The 14335-nt window shown below is 40.0% G+C and overlaps 2 protein-coding genes across 4 annotated transcripts in view; one reads left to right on the top strand and one right to left on the bottom strand.

The window, feature by feature from the left end:
- The window catches only part of TRAK2 (trafficking kinesin protein 2), a 112527-nt gene extending 111976 nt beyond the window's left edge, over positions 1 to 551 (bottom strand). For both annotated transcript variants that reach the window (XM_066322605.1, XM_066322604.1), the window contains exon 1: positions 390 to 551. The gene's annotated coding sequence lies outside the window, so the exon portion shown is untranslated. The remainder of the gene's footprint in view (positions 1 to 389) is intronic.
- Positions 552 to 636: 85 nt separating this feature from the next.
- Positions 637 to 9558, top strand: STRADB (STE20 related adaptor beta). 2 transcript variants are annotated; one of them, XM_066322615.1, is made up of 12 exons: positions 637 to 881; positions 3449 to 3505; positions 3846 to 3926; positions 4279 to 4378; positions 4982 to 5103; positions 5575 to 5683; positions 6152 to 6275; positions 6724 to 6895; positions 7308 to 7412; positions 7641 to 7870; positions 8445 to 8487; positions 8932 to 9558. In XM_066322615.1, exons 2-12 carry the CDS (start codon positions 3494 to 3496, stop codon positions 9082 to 9084), a joined length of 1251 nt encoding a protein of 416 aa, XP_066178712.1. In that variant the 5' UTR covers positions 637 to 881; positions 3449 to 3493; the 3' UTR covers positions 9085 to 9558. The 2 variants fall into 2 exon arrangements, with proteins under 2 accessions (XP_066178712.1, XP_066178713.1); XM_066322616.1 differs by having other exon boundaries at positions 5605 to 5683.
- Positions 9559 to 14335: the final 4777 nt, after the last annotated feature.

Genomic DNA, 14335 nt, shown 5'->3' on the forward strand with positions numbered 1-14335 from the left:
CCTGCGGGCACCGCCGCCCCCGCTTACACTAAAGACGGACCTCCACACAGGGCTACGTTACATTAGAGCATCGCCACCGCCAAAGAGTCCCGTCAGCTGCCAACCCGGACAGGCGCCGGAAGGTCTCCGCCCGGGAGCGCGGGTCCAGCCCCGGCCACCGCCTCACGCTCGAGCCCCGCGCCCCGACCCCGACCAGCCGCGGGGAAGCCGCCGCACGCCCGGCGCGGCCCGCCGTACCTTCCAGCCCGGCTGGTGCCGCGGCCCGGCGAGGAACGGCCCCAGGAGCGAGGGAGGGAGGGTTAACCCCTGCAGGGGTGTGAGGCACGGAACGCGCCGCTCGCCCGTGAGGCGGCAGAGCAGCGCCGGGCCGGTGCCGAGCGCTCGCTTACCCGCCCCACGCTGCGCTCCCTCCGGCGCCGCTCCTTCCCGCCGCGGCCCCGCAAGCAACACAGCGGCGGCTGAGGAAGGGCCCCGATGGCTTCCGCTCGGCTCCCGCCCAGAACTACAGCCCCCGGCGGGCCGCCGCCAGTGACGAGCCCCACAATGCGCCGGGCCGCGCGGTGCGGACGGCCCCCGCAGCTGGGCTCGGCGGGGCCGGGAGCGGGGCGGGGTCCTGGCGGGCGGCGCGGCGGGGGCGCCGGCCCCCGGGCCTGACTCCGGCGGCGGCGGGCAGGAACCGGCGCTGCCGCCCTGGAAGGCTTCCCGGCTGCGCCGAGGCTCCGTGCTGGCCGCGCCCTCTGCCCCGCTGCGGGGGAAGCCGGGCGGGCCGGGGAGAGGGAGCGGCGCACACCGAGCTCGGGAGGCGGCTGCGAGCCGCGGAGCCCTGTCCCGGCCGCCGCGGGAGGCCAGAAGGGAGGCGGGGGCCCAGCGAGGAAGGCGAGGTACGAACTTAACGGAGCGAGTGAGGAGCTGCGGGGAAGCCTGCGGGGCGTCCTTCCGCACATTCCGGTGCCTTGTCACGGACGGATCGTTTCACTCGAGATACACGACCGAGAGCTGCCTCAGTCACTGCGAACGCTGAAGTAGGAGCTGCGGCTCAGCGTCAGCAGAACCCAGTAACGCGCGTTCCCGGCGCCGGGGCTTCGGCTCCGGAGCCTTCACACTCTCCTAGCTCACAGGCACAGGTTTCTGTGGTTTTTTCGTGCTCTGCACTGTTCGCTGGCTGAAACTTTGGCCAGAGTGGGATGAATGTATCATTTTACTGTACAACACTCAACTATCTACAGTACGGAGAAAAAAAAAAAAAAAAAAAAAAAGCCTGCAATAGAGAAGGGAAAACGTGGGGACAGGGAAAAGGTTTATGCGGGGACATGATCCAAAGCCATATTGGAAAATTTCAAGCTACATAAGGAAAAAAAAAAATTAAAATCGTAAAATTCTAGTGTTATTTGAATAAATGTGCATCATGGATGATTCTGTTGGTTAGCTATACATCTTTGAACTAAGTCTACAATAATTTGACTTTGGTGTATCACAGTTAATAAGACTTTATTCTTTTAGCATAGCTTTTGTGGCTTCGTATTGCAAGCCACAGAATAAATTGTCTTGTGTAGCAGAATGAGGCATCTTCTTTCCAAGTAGAAGGATGCTGTAGCCGTTACAGTGCTCAGCAGTATCTTAAAGCACCTGCCTTTTTTTTTTTTTTTCTTTTTTTTTTCTTTTTTTTTTCTTTTTTTTCTGCTCTGTTACAAACTTCTCAGTGAAGTTGTTCAAGTCAAGCGCTGATCTTTTAAAGGTGCCCAGTACCTGCTAGGGATCAACTTTTGTCTCCATTTGTTATTTGTAATAAGGAATTACAGCAGATCTCTAAGCAGATCTTCAGGGTAAAAATGTAACTGGAATGGCTTGGATATTTGGCAGTAAATGAAGTGGTGGGGGCTTGTTAGCTTTTCAAGAGTGTTCCCTTGATTAAGTAGCAGACATAATTTAAATGCAGAATATACTCAAGCTTAGCTCCTTAATAAACAAAATTTACAGTTTCTGTTGTAGTACTTCAGCTTTTATAAGTTAACTTTCACACAAAAGTTACATATTAACATGGAACTACTTCCTGTAGCTGACTTTTTATCAGCCACTAAGTAGGATTCCTCATGGTGGCTGGAAAGCTGCCTGTCAGAAAAGGGCCTGCGATTGCTGTTTGACAGCTGGCTGAACATGAACAGCAGTGTGCCCAGGTGGCCAAGGCCAGTGGCATCCTGGTTTGTATTAGCAATAGTGTGGCCAGCAGGACCTGGAAGTAATTGTCCCTCTGTACTCACTCGTGAGGCCAGTTGGCATCTCAAGTACTGTGTTCAGTTTTGAGTCTGGCACAAGAAGAAACATTGAGGCGTGGGAGGGTGTTCAGAGAAGGGCAATAGAGCTCGTGAAAGGTCTGGATCACAAGTATTACAAGGAGTGGCTGAAGGAGTTTAGCCTGGACAAGAGGAGGCTCAGGGGGACCTTCTTAATCTACAATTACCTAAAAGGAGATTATAGCCAAGTGGGAGTTGGCCTCTTCTCCCAGGTAACAAGAGATAGGATGACAGTAATGGCCTGAAGTTGCACCAAGGCAAGTTTAGATGGATGTTAGGGAAATTTTCTTCTCTGAAAGGGTTGTCAAGCATTGGAACAGGCTATCCAGAGAAGTGGTGGAGTCACTGTCCCTGGCAGTGTTCAAAAAACATGTAGATGTGGTGCTTAGGGACATAGTTTAATGTTGGGCCTGACAGTCTTAAGTTAGTGGTTGGACTCTGTGATCTTTGAGGTCTTTTCCAACCATAATGATTCTACTGTTGAAGACTTGCTTATAGCTAAGGAAAAATAGTCCCATTCTGTACTTACAGAAGCTTTGATACATGTACTAGACATCTCTCTCACTGCCTAAGCTTTCAAAGCATCAGATGTAAGTCTGGTAGAGGACTTTCAGAGAGGCTACTCTGATCAGTGAGTTGCTTCTCTTTTTTTTTTTTTTTTAACTGAAAACTCTTACACAGTAGTATTTCCCCCTTCACTTGTGATATGTAAAGTGGAATTGCTTCTGCCTTGCTTTTTTTTTTGTGAGCTAGTTCAGCTGCACACAGCCAAGCCAAGATCTGCATAGCACAGCTGTGTTCCTTTAAAACAACAGATAATGCTTTCTTTTCCTACAAACTGCCAAGGATTCATGAGTGTTCTTTTTTACTTTTTTGCACTTGTGCAGTTAACTTGTAATTAAATTGTTTGTTCAGAACTGGTAATAAAATTTCTAAATCCATAAATTAAAAAGCAACACTTGAGTTGACATGTAGTCCTCAGTGTGGAGTTTGAAAACTGATATGATACTTAAATAGAAGCAGACTTTCCCTGAGTTGAAGTTCTGGGATTTTGTGTTTGATAGCTGACAGGAATGCCTCACAGTTCTGATTAAGGAGGTTGAAGTTTATCACAGGTTTATGTATCGTCTTACTTTGCTACTTTAATTTTTTTCTAGGATAAATGGGTGTGTATGACTTTTTCCCTGATCTAAAGCGGTTCCATGTCTTGTTTGGTAAGTTTGTCTTTAAAAATTTTCGCTACTGTACCTTGTTACCCAGCTATACCTTAATATGAAAAGCCCTGGTAAAATGTCCTGCTTGAGGGGATTTCCACAGTGCTGATATGTTTGAACTTCATTGTGTCAGCTTTGGTGAAGGAGACTTCAGTGTCTCTTCTCTATAGGTCTGCTATGTGTGTGCTTTATGCTGTTTCTTAACCCCTTGATTGATTGACTTGTAGCAGAAGACTTTCTGAATTGCTGGTTATGAGGCCTACTTTCTTTACATTTTTGCACTGCCATATTTAATAAATTGCAGCAACTCCACCAACATTCATTTGTTTCTGTTCCCAAGGACTGCTCCTGTATTCTGCGTACAGCAGTTGAATCAATCAGACCAGAAGAGCTGTCTCAGAGTAGCATCCATGAATGCCTGGTAAGAATAGAAACTTTAACTCTCAAGGTTAAATAAAAAGCTGGTGCATATTAAAAATAGCCTAATTAGGGAGTGCTTCTTGAAATGCTGACAACAAAAATAAACAGAGTACTTTGGGGCTTCCAGCTTTGGTAGGAGACTATATATGTATCTAAGTGTTAACCTTGTGCCAAGTGTGAAAATACACACACAAAACTTGTAACTCATAAAACTAAGTCTTAGTAATGGTAAAAGTACCAGCTTGAATGTTCTTATTTGAGTACAGGACTTCAGCATTATTAACATTTCTGCATGAATTTTAAAAATATTAAAAATTACGTAGTCATTTTGAGAACTTTCTTCTTTCTTTTAGGCTGATTCTGATCTAGGCTGGATTTCCCCATCTACAGGAAAGAATGAAATGGTATTTTGCTCTTCTAATGTCTCTCATTATGAACTCCAGCTGGAAATAGGTAACATAAATAAACATAGTATTTCTTCTCCCTTCTGTCAATAGTTTATTGCTAACTGCAGTAAATATAAAGTTTGGAAAATGAAGGATTATTCTTGTGTCTCTTCAGTTGAGAAAAGTGCAGAGCATTGCTATATTTTGGTAATCTCTTATTACTAAAGACAAGACAAATCAACAATTACCTGAAATTGTTTGTGCATGTACATGTCAGTTTTCAAAATCTGTGGTATGTCACAATAAATACAGCCTTAAGTCTCATAACTTGGCTACCCAAGTTGATTGTTCTAAGGATGGCTGCCTTAGATTCTACCATGGATGCATGTTTATGTGAATATTTATGCTAAGTGTTGTTAATTTAAATTTATAATTGATGCTGACATATGTTAAAACACTTTTACTTATTCTCAAAGTAACAGGGCCATGCTTCAGCTAATTTGCTGCATATATTTTGCTGCAATTACTTAAGGTCTTGGCATTCTGAAGGAAAAGGTCATGCCGTTATCAACTGCAATTTTAAAACTGGAAAACAGTCTCTAAATATGAAAGAAACCATGTGATGGATTATTATGCTTTCCAATGTTAAGGCAGCCATTTCTGGTTTCAGGAAGGAGGTTCAACAATTTAACTTCAGTCTACCTTGCACGGCATACACCTACAGACAGGCAAGTTGCTGTAAGGATCACAGACCTTGAAAATTGCTCTGAAGAGCACTTGAGAGCCTTACAGGTAAAGGAACAGCATTTCTGTACAAAGCCCGATGAAGATAGTGAGGAATACATATGAGATGACGGAACAAAGGTAGCCTTTGTTTGCACTGGGTCATTTCAGTCAAGTTTTTACCTCCAAAAGAGTAGAATATAATAAACACAATGCAGGTGTAAATTTGAGGATTGCTTTCTGAAGATGGCAGCTGACAATTGCTTTAGAAATACTTCTGTAATTATACAACTTATTTGAGACATGTTCTGTACTCTTATTTAACACCAAAAGTTTGGACTATGAACAGACTAGATTTACTTCAGACAAATGCAATTATGGGCAAGCTATTTACATTTCTGTTTCAGCCTCTGGACATCACCTGCAGTCTTGTATAAATGGAAAAGAGACAGTTCTCTTTACTGATTACTGATATAGTTAATGCTCTTGGTAGGACTGCTGTTCTGTGGTTAACACATCCACTTTCATTTAATTCCACAGAATGAGGTGGTTTTATCGCACTTTTTCCAGCATCCCAACATAATGACATTTTGGACAGTGTTTACAGCTGGAAGCTGGCTTTGGGTCATCTCCCCATTCATGGCCTATGGTAAGAACTGTTAACTGCAGTTTTGGAATAGGAAAAAGGGCTGATACGGGTTGGACCACATAGTCCATGAGAGGTTTCTCTTTGATCATCTCCTGTCTTGTAGAAAAAACAGATTCTCCCAAACCATTTGTTTAGAGGATATTTCCTCCCCAATAAAAACTGGTATTTGAACTGCATTAAATTCCACTTAGTCCTAGCACCCACTATGTGAGGAATGGTAATTGGGAGATGTATTTGGCTTTATACAACTTCTGCTAACAGAAGACCTATTTACACTGAATACAGGCTGGACACAGACTTCAGTTAACAGAAGCATGACATGGGGCATCAGTTACATCCATGCAATAATGCACCAGAGTCAATATAAAGATGAGAATGCTGCTCTTGTTGAGAGTATACAGTGAGGGAAGCATAGACAAGTGATTTAACAAGACTTGTTAGGCCTAGCTAGGTTTTTTTCACTTCCAGGTTCAGCTAGACATCTGCTGAAGACTTACTTTCCTGAAGGAATGAGTGAAGCTTTGATAGGGAACATTCTGTTTGGTGCAATCAGAGGATTAAATTACATGCACCAGAATGGATATATTCACAGGTAGGAGAATGTCAATAGGTAAGAACCAGATTATAGCACCTTAAGTATTGTCTCCTTACTTTTCCTATATACCTTCTTGTATCAGACAGTGCACAAGTAATAGTTTTCTCAGTAATACAGGAGAACCAAGTTTGTAAAATCTTCACAGGAAATGTATTTATACATTTCTTCAAACCAGTTGTTTCAGGGATTATATGTTTGCCTGGCTTTGTCTCTTTGAAGCAGAAGAGATCCAGAGTTATAGAAAGGGCTTCCTTAGTTTATACCCCTTGTAGGGGACAAGGGCCCTTCTCCAATTTCTGGCACTTTTTTCTTGATCACCTCTCTTAATAGAGAGATGAACTCCATGCTAGCATCTCACTAGAAGTCATTGAAATATGAAAACCTTTCTGTTCTAGTAGTGCTTTGAGTAATTCTTATGACTAAAATTTACCACTTTATGTTACAGGAATATTAAAGCTAGCCACATTCTGATTTCAGAGGATGGGCTGGTTTCTCTCTCTGGCCTAAACAACCTCTACAGTTTAGTCAGCAATGGACAGAAGTCAAAGGTGGTGTATGATTTCCCCCAGTTTAGTACATCTGTGCTTCCTTGGCTGAGTCCTGAACTACTGAGACAGGTTAGTATAAATTACACATAATTTTTCCTATTCAAAGTTAGTGGCAGTACTCAATTTCCAGCTTAAGTCTGCTTGTGGAATTGCAATGAAAGATGCTGAACTGCAACTTTGAAAAGTACATGTATGTACTGAATTTTTAACTCTTCTAGAGAGAAACAGCTCTAAAGCTTTTGGTATGGTGATGCTGTACTAAATCTCTTTACCCAAAACTCCTGGAAACTACTGCAAAACCTGAAATTGTGTTTGGTACAGCCATCAGATTTCTGAAAAATACCTGAGGTTTCACAATTTAATGGTGTCAGTACTGTGTAGGTTATGGGGCATTAGAATCTTGTTTTGAAGCAGGCACTTGTATTCTTGCCAGCACTGCTCAATGGCCTCAGTGATCAGTAGTGTCTTCCTTCTCTCACAGGATTTGTCTGGCTATAACATGAAGTCTGACATTTACAGTGTGGGAATTACAGCATGTGAATTAGCCAATGGACATGTTCCATTTCAAGATATGCCTCGCACTCAGGTACAATGCTAAACTTTATCTCTAGTTAAAAATGTGCTGAGCATTTTGTTTTGTTTTACTCACAGAAAACACTGCTATTACTGCTGAAATAGTGGCTGCTTCTTGTTACCTCAAATCTGCATGCCTCTTTCTAGAACAAATAATCCTTCCATCCCTGGAGTTTCATAGCTTATCCTGAATAGGTCTGGATAGCTATTGAACTCTCATACTGATATTCCTTCCTACCAGATGCTGCTGCAGAAGCTGAAAGGTCCCAGCTACTGTCCTTGGGATATAAATACCTTTCCCCGGGGGGAATCCAGGATCAAGAATTCCCGATCAGGTGTTGACTCTGGAATTGGTGAGAGCATGACACGCACAATGACCAGTGAAAGACTCCAAATGCCCTTTTCCAAAACATTTTCACCTGCTTTCCACAACTTGGTAGAACTTTGCTTGCAACAGGACCCTGAGAAAAGGTAACATTCTGGTGAAAACTAATTTTTTTGTCACTTCAATCTAAGACCAAGAATAGCTTATGGATTAGGATATAGTAATCAGTTGAATGCAGTTAGAGTCAGAATTTGAGAGCAGATGTACTATGTAAAACAATACACTTACATTTGTATTTTAAGAATTATCTTGTCTGATAAAGTTATCAGACTTTTAAAGTCATTTGACCCCTGAATTTCTTGTAATATGACTGTGCTTTGTAACAAGTATAATTAACTTTACAACATGTACTTTGTCCAAGAAAAAACCCTAGAAATCTGAAATACATCTTTTCAGTTCTGTGTCTCTTTTGAATGAAACATTAAGTTCCTTGTTAAACAGAAACATGAATCGACCTTTAAAAATAGATTTCTTCAGTAGTGCCTTCACTATAAATTGAGGCACAGAATGTAGGAATTGTGTGTTGCTTTTCTCATTCTTCACATTTATCCTGTGGAGGAAAGCCTACAGGACTTAAATTTATTTGTCAATCTGGCCCATTATCCAAATGCAATATTTTACTTTCCAAAACATAATTGTATTGTTCATTTTATGATTCAGGCCCTCAGCAAGCAGTTTGCTTTCGCATACGTTCTTCAAACAGGTGAGTTTACTATATTTCATTAAATGACACAGCTATAACCTAAATAAGCCACAAAAAGAGCTAGATTACAAAATAATAAAGTTACCTGGAGCCAAAGGGTGTCTTTTAAGAGCATATCTGCTTCAGAGTTTTTATAAAAATTATATTGATAGAGTACGGGACACATAAGATATATCAATTTCCCCGTTGATTAAGCTGATTTAACTTAACTAGAGGCAGCCTAACTAATTTAAAAAATGGTTAATATTCTTAATTTAAAGCAGAAGTGCACAGATGATTCCATTAGCCTTGAAAGACTAATAGTGGTGAAAGCAAAACCTCTCCTTTTACTTTCAATATTGTAACATGCAAGAACATGGCTCTGATTTCACATGCTTTAATGAAGTCACTTGCGAAGTTATGTGCGAGACCTTTATGTGCAGCTTTAACTTTTTTTCTTTCTAGGTAAAGGAACAAACACAGAATTCATTACTGTCCCTATTACCACCTCCTATTCAAAATAACAGATCAGAGTTCTTGGCACTGCCCTCAACAGCAGTTGGGACTCAACTTGGACGTATTGCTACAAACCAAGATGATACAGACTGGGAATTCTAAATAAATACCAATGATACCTCTCCAGTGTTTCAGAGAAGGAAAATGTGATTTGTATTTGCTGCTTTTGTATGGTGAAAATACAGTTAGACCAAGTATACTTGAAGTGCCATGAAGTGGCTATAATTCATTAACTTCCTCTTGGCACCTCAAAATGCAGCGTGCCTCACTGTCTGACTGTAAGGAAAACTCTGTATAAAGAATGGCTGAGTGCTCACCTCTCTCTTTCAAAGTCTTTCTTAACAAGAAAGTCCCTGCTGTAATCTTACTCTGTACTGTATTATCAGCTCCTAGTGCTGCAGTCCACATGCCTCTCTGAATTCAGGCCTGGGGTTTGTCTTTGATCTTAGCTAAACATCTATTTCTCTTTTCATTATGACAAATCATTTTAGTAAGAAGAAATCCTCCACTTCCAAGTTGAAATGTGAAACTGCACAGCTTAATTGCGTATGTAAATAAACGTTTCTCTCTCAAAAGGTATTTTTCTCACTTGACATGCTGTCATATTTGCCAAAAGTTAGCTATGCATCATTTTTCATGCAGTTTTAATACTGCGTATTTCCCAAAGAAGTTAAGCTGCTTGGACGTGGGACTTCTGCTCTTGCATCTGTTCACATTCTTAGTACAAATCTGGGCTTTTGCGCCTCTGTTTATTGTTGTGTCATTTAGCAGTTAACCTGAGAATGTCTCACTATGCAAAGTAAGTCTCAAGTTCTAGCAGGTACGGGTTAATTTTGAAGACTCATATTAAATAATCTAAAGTTACTGTACATAGTTTTATTTATACTGTATTCCTGTTTACCACCAGAATTTGCCAGAACGTAATACTGTTTTCTTAGAAGAAAAGGCAACATGTATTAAGCTTCACTGGCACTGCTGCTGGCAAACAAGCCTCTTCTGCAAGGCACAGTTAAATTCTCGTGGATCGATTCAGCCATACTAAGAACCTAATAGCCCCCTAGTATCCTAGTGAATTTACCTGTTCTAAGTCAGATGAAAAGCAGTCTTCTCCCTACAGTTCAGTAAATTCTCATCTCTCATACTGTACCAGGCAACTCAAACTGAACAAAAGCAGCTTTTTTTTTTTTTTTTTTTTTTTTTTTTTTTTTTTTTTTTTTTTTTTTTTTCAAAAACCTGGGTAGTCTCATTGTGTTGTGGCAAAAATTGTGTCCCAGTGCCACTAGTACATTTCTGATGTAATCATGATGGTGGTAAAAAAGTATAAATAGATACTGGATGGATATATTTTAAATTTTCAAGCTAAACAACATTCTGCGCAAGTCTTCAAGTCTTCCATAGCTGAGCAGGCCTGTAGCCAACTTTGAGAATACTGCTGCATTGCCAGCAGCTTTGCTGCGAGGCCTTGAAGACCAAAGGACTGAACTACAAGCCTGAGAGACACGGAAAATTCTAAATGACCACATAAAAGTATCAACAAAAAAGTTGATTCTACTTATTATGCTGTGAAGAGAGCTCTATATTTCTAAACTTAATATGTGAATCTTGAGATTAAAGACCTGTCAATAAACTTACCTATCTGCCTCCATTTATATCTGTAATTCTTGGACTTTTGTTTTCACCAATAGCCCAGCCATACTAACAGCTTCTTCTTACTAGAAGGAGAAAAAAATCATATTTATGTCAATCTTTAGGTAAGGAAATAGTTGTCAAAACTAGAAAATTATTCTGATTAAAAATATTAATAACTTAATAGTGTACTCATGGAGAAGATACTATTTTCATGTGAACCCCATGTTCTTAATTCTTAACCATTACAGTTTTTGACTGTTTGCAAGTCAAATACATTAGATAGCATCTCCAAGTAACTTTAGACTAACAGTACATGTAAAAACCAAGTCAAATAAGTGAGAACACACATGAAGTTCTACATATTTTAATTACAGACCTCTGAATAAATATTACTACTATTAAAACTTGCAGAAAAAATTCAGGCAGCTTAACTGCTAGTATTTTCAAGGTTCTCTTACAACAAGTGCTGTGGACCCTATAAAAAATGAATTTGGATACTAATAACAATGTCAGTACAAAGTTATTCAAACCACTGTGTGTTCCAGTGGAGTTACTTTGCTGCCCTCTCTGTGAAAAGAATTAAAAACATCTCTAAACACCGTTCCAATTTCTGTACTGACATTAAGAAGAAAATCAAATAGGTTTTTTTTCAAGTTAAAAGCTCACAAGTCTGGAACTACTGCTGCTCAACAACTGTGTCTCTTCAAACAAAAGCAATTAAGAGGCACTGTGACTTCAGAAATAATTGAAAATACTCCCTGGATTATATTTACTGAAAGGTTTGATATTATTTTGCTCATTAACTGTGATGCTTTCTATTGAAGAATTATGCAAAATAAATATCAGTTAGGAAAGAAGATGTATAAACATATTATTAAGGTTTCAACTACCTGTCACTGAAAGGATGATCTGGGAGAGGATTGTTCTGAAAATCTGAAGGTTTTGCATACAGTTAAGTTTTCAAAAACTGAGATTCATGATCTGCATTGTTAAGATTCGAGTTGCAGAGACTTCCTATTCTAAGCTGACAGTTTTAAGCACAATAGGGTTTTTTGTTGGATTGTGGTTTTTTTTCAGAGCACTTGTTTACTCTTGCTCATACCAATGATGTTTGTTATCAGCATGTGAATTAAAACTGAACTTGGACTTGAAATTTCTAAGTATCTTGCATTTATGCTCCATGTAATGTATTTTCAAGGGGGCTTATAAAACCTATACATTTGCAAAATCTCATGGCCAATGAAACAGGAATCTATAGCCTGGTTACTTCTGAAATACTTGTGAAAACAACACAAGTAGGTTTTGGTTGGTTTTTTTTTTACCTTTTGTTATGCTAGCATTTAGCACTATGTAAAATAAATACCAGTATAATAGAAAACTTCTGTTAATTAACATTATCCTGAATATATGCTCAATGTTGTTGAGTGTCTCACTGTCTTGGTCTGATACCACAGCACTTTGTGAATGACTGAATGGATGAACACAGAAAAAAATGTGATCTACTCAGAATCAACTTGCTCTGATACATGAATTCCTCACTTTAAAGGGTCTCAATGCAACAAATACCCAATGAAGAGAGAATAGTTTCTTCCACTTGAAGAACAGATTTTTTTTTTTTTTTAATTATGGAGTTTCACCTTACTTTCTCTTTTCCCTACCCCTCTCCTTCTCTTCAAGTGGTATCAAAGTTGTTGTTAATCTAGAGGATGGGTAAAAATACAGGAAAGCATTTGAAAAACGTTGTCCTGAACCTCTCTTGACAAGAGGCAGGTAGCAAAGCAAGCGACTTATATACCCTGCCTTTAATGCTATTAAGTAGCTTTCCTGAAGTATATTAGCTTGTCTAATAAACCCCTGAAACATCTAAGGTAGCAGGCAGTAATGACCTGTCCTAATGATGGCCATCCCTATCCTGTATGAATGAGGAAAAAAATCTAAAATTCAGAAACAGTCCACATTACAACAGACCTCAAAAGGACTTTAAGAGCCAGACTATGAAATGAAACAATTGGATGTAACAGACAAAGGCTTGAGTTTATAAAAATAAAAACCACTGAAAATTGAGGTGGTCTACTAATAACCTGGCAACAAAATAACATTTGGTATTTTACGTAATTAAATCTCTCAAGATACTTGAGATAGGATGAAGGAAAGAATATTAGGCTTAAACAGGTGCCGGTGGAAACCTTAATAATTCTCAGATGAAAACAACTAGTTCTGCTCTATAAATTAGTTACATATATGTTTGTTTCTTATCTGAAAGCCCCAGAAACTTCTGCAAAAAAGCCCAAAAGGCCCATATGAAGTTATCTGCAATCACGTGGTGGTTTTATTTTTAGATAAGATTATAGAATGCACCATTATTGCTAGATTTACCTTCATACCCAGATTCATGGAATTCAGTTGACCTCTCAGGAAATACATCTGCAATGGAGTCTGGCAGGATGCAGAGGTTTTCCTCTGTTTTGTCAAAATTTACAAGACATATGGGTCAACAGTATCGATACTGAGTTTATCTACTAGATTTTATTTTAAAGTTTGTTTATTCTATATTCAATATTAATTATCTTTCTAATTCTCATATTTCATGCAGTCAAAAGAAGATATTCTTACAGGTAAATCTCTTTTTCCCATGTGAAATCCGGCAAGTCAGTTATAGGCGAGATTTCTTTAAATGCTTTCCTGGTTTGAGGTGGCTGTTGTTCTGCAGTAGCCATCACAGACTTGTGGAATGATATATTTGGCTGGCTGTCATGTTCTTTTTCCCACTCCTTTTTCTGCTTCAAGTTTTCCTTGTCATGGGAGAACACATGATTTTGAGTCCTTGGAGCCTACAGCATGTCACGTTGAAAAAAGTGGTTCAGCATACTTTCCATGATTTTTCTTCACAGCCTTACTAGATTTCCTCAAACTAGTTTTGAAGACAAAGTGGTTTGGTTTTCCTTCCTAAACACCATATTTAGTAATAATTGACCCAGATGTTGGTGCACGTTTCTCTACATTGCTTCTTTTTGACTTCCAGTCCGGATTTTTTTGCCAACTTCTCTTTTTCCTTTTGCTGGACTTGTAAAATGACACATTTTGGGCAGTTTGGTGAGCCATGGCCTATAAAGGTGCTCTGCTTGAATATCAGCATCACAAGCATTTAAAATTGAAGAATTTTACTGTTTCAGGCTTGGTCCATACTCTTTTACTGTGACACTTTTTAACAATTTAAACGGTACAGTTTGGGGTTTTTTTTTTTCAAATGTGGTTGGTGGTTGGTTTGTTTTGGGATTTTTGGGAGGGTTGTTTTGAGTTCTGAGTTTTATTTGCTTGTTGTTGGGGTGAGAAGGGGTGGAGAAGCGTCTCCTCATCCCTAAAAGGAATTTAATGTGTTTATTTTTACTACGGGGATTAACTATTATATCTGGCAGTGGGTGTGGACTTTTATCCACGAGAAGATCTTGCTTTTTGTCTCTGTATCACTGTTCGAGGCCTGCCTGTGTCCGTCTGAATGGCTGTGCTCCCTCGGCTATTTTAGTGAATACAGTACACGAAAACTGCAGGGAATTTTCAGCTAAGGAGGGCTCTACAACTTCTAGTTAGAAGAAAAGGTGACGTAAACTTCAAATACTGAATTATTAAAGCGAACAGCTTGGTTCAGTGGAGGCGAACGTGGGAATTTTTTTCTTTTTGACTGGGTTTCCCATTTAGATCGCAGTGCCACAAATCACCGAGGCCG

The sequence above is a fragment of the Sylvia atricapilla genome, chromosome 7, assembly GCF_009819655.1.
Source record: "Sylvia atricapilla isolate bSylAtr1 chromosome 7, bSylAtr1.pri, whole genome shotgun sequence".
In the NCBI taxonomy this organism is placed as follows: Eukaryota; Metazoa; Chordata; class Aves; order Passeriformes; family Sylviidae; genus Sylvia; species Sylvia atricapilla.

Excerpts from the sequence above, each read along its gene's own strand:
- STRADB (XM_066322615.1), top strand. Across the intron at positions 6,896-7,307 it reads GTCCTGAACTACTGAGACAG|GATTTGTCTGGCTATAACAT; the intron begins GTTAGTATAAAT and ends CTTCTCTCACAG. Across the intron at positions 7,413-7,640 it reads AAGATATGCCTCGCACTCAG|ATGCTGCTGCAGAAGCTGAA; the intron begins GTACAATGCTAA and ends CCTTCCTACCAG.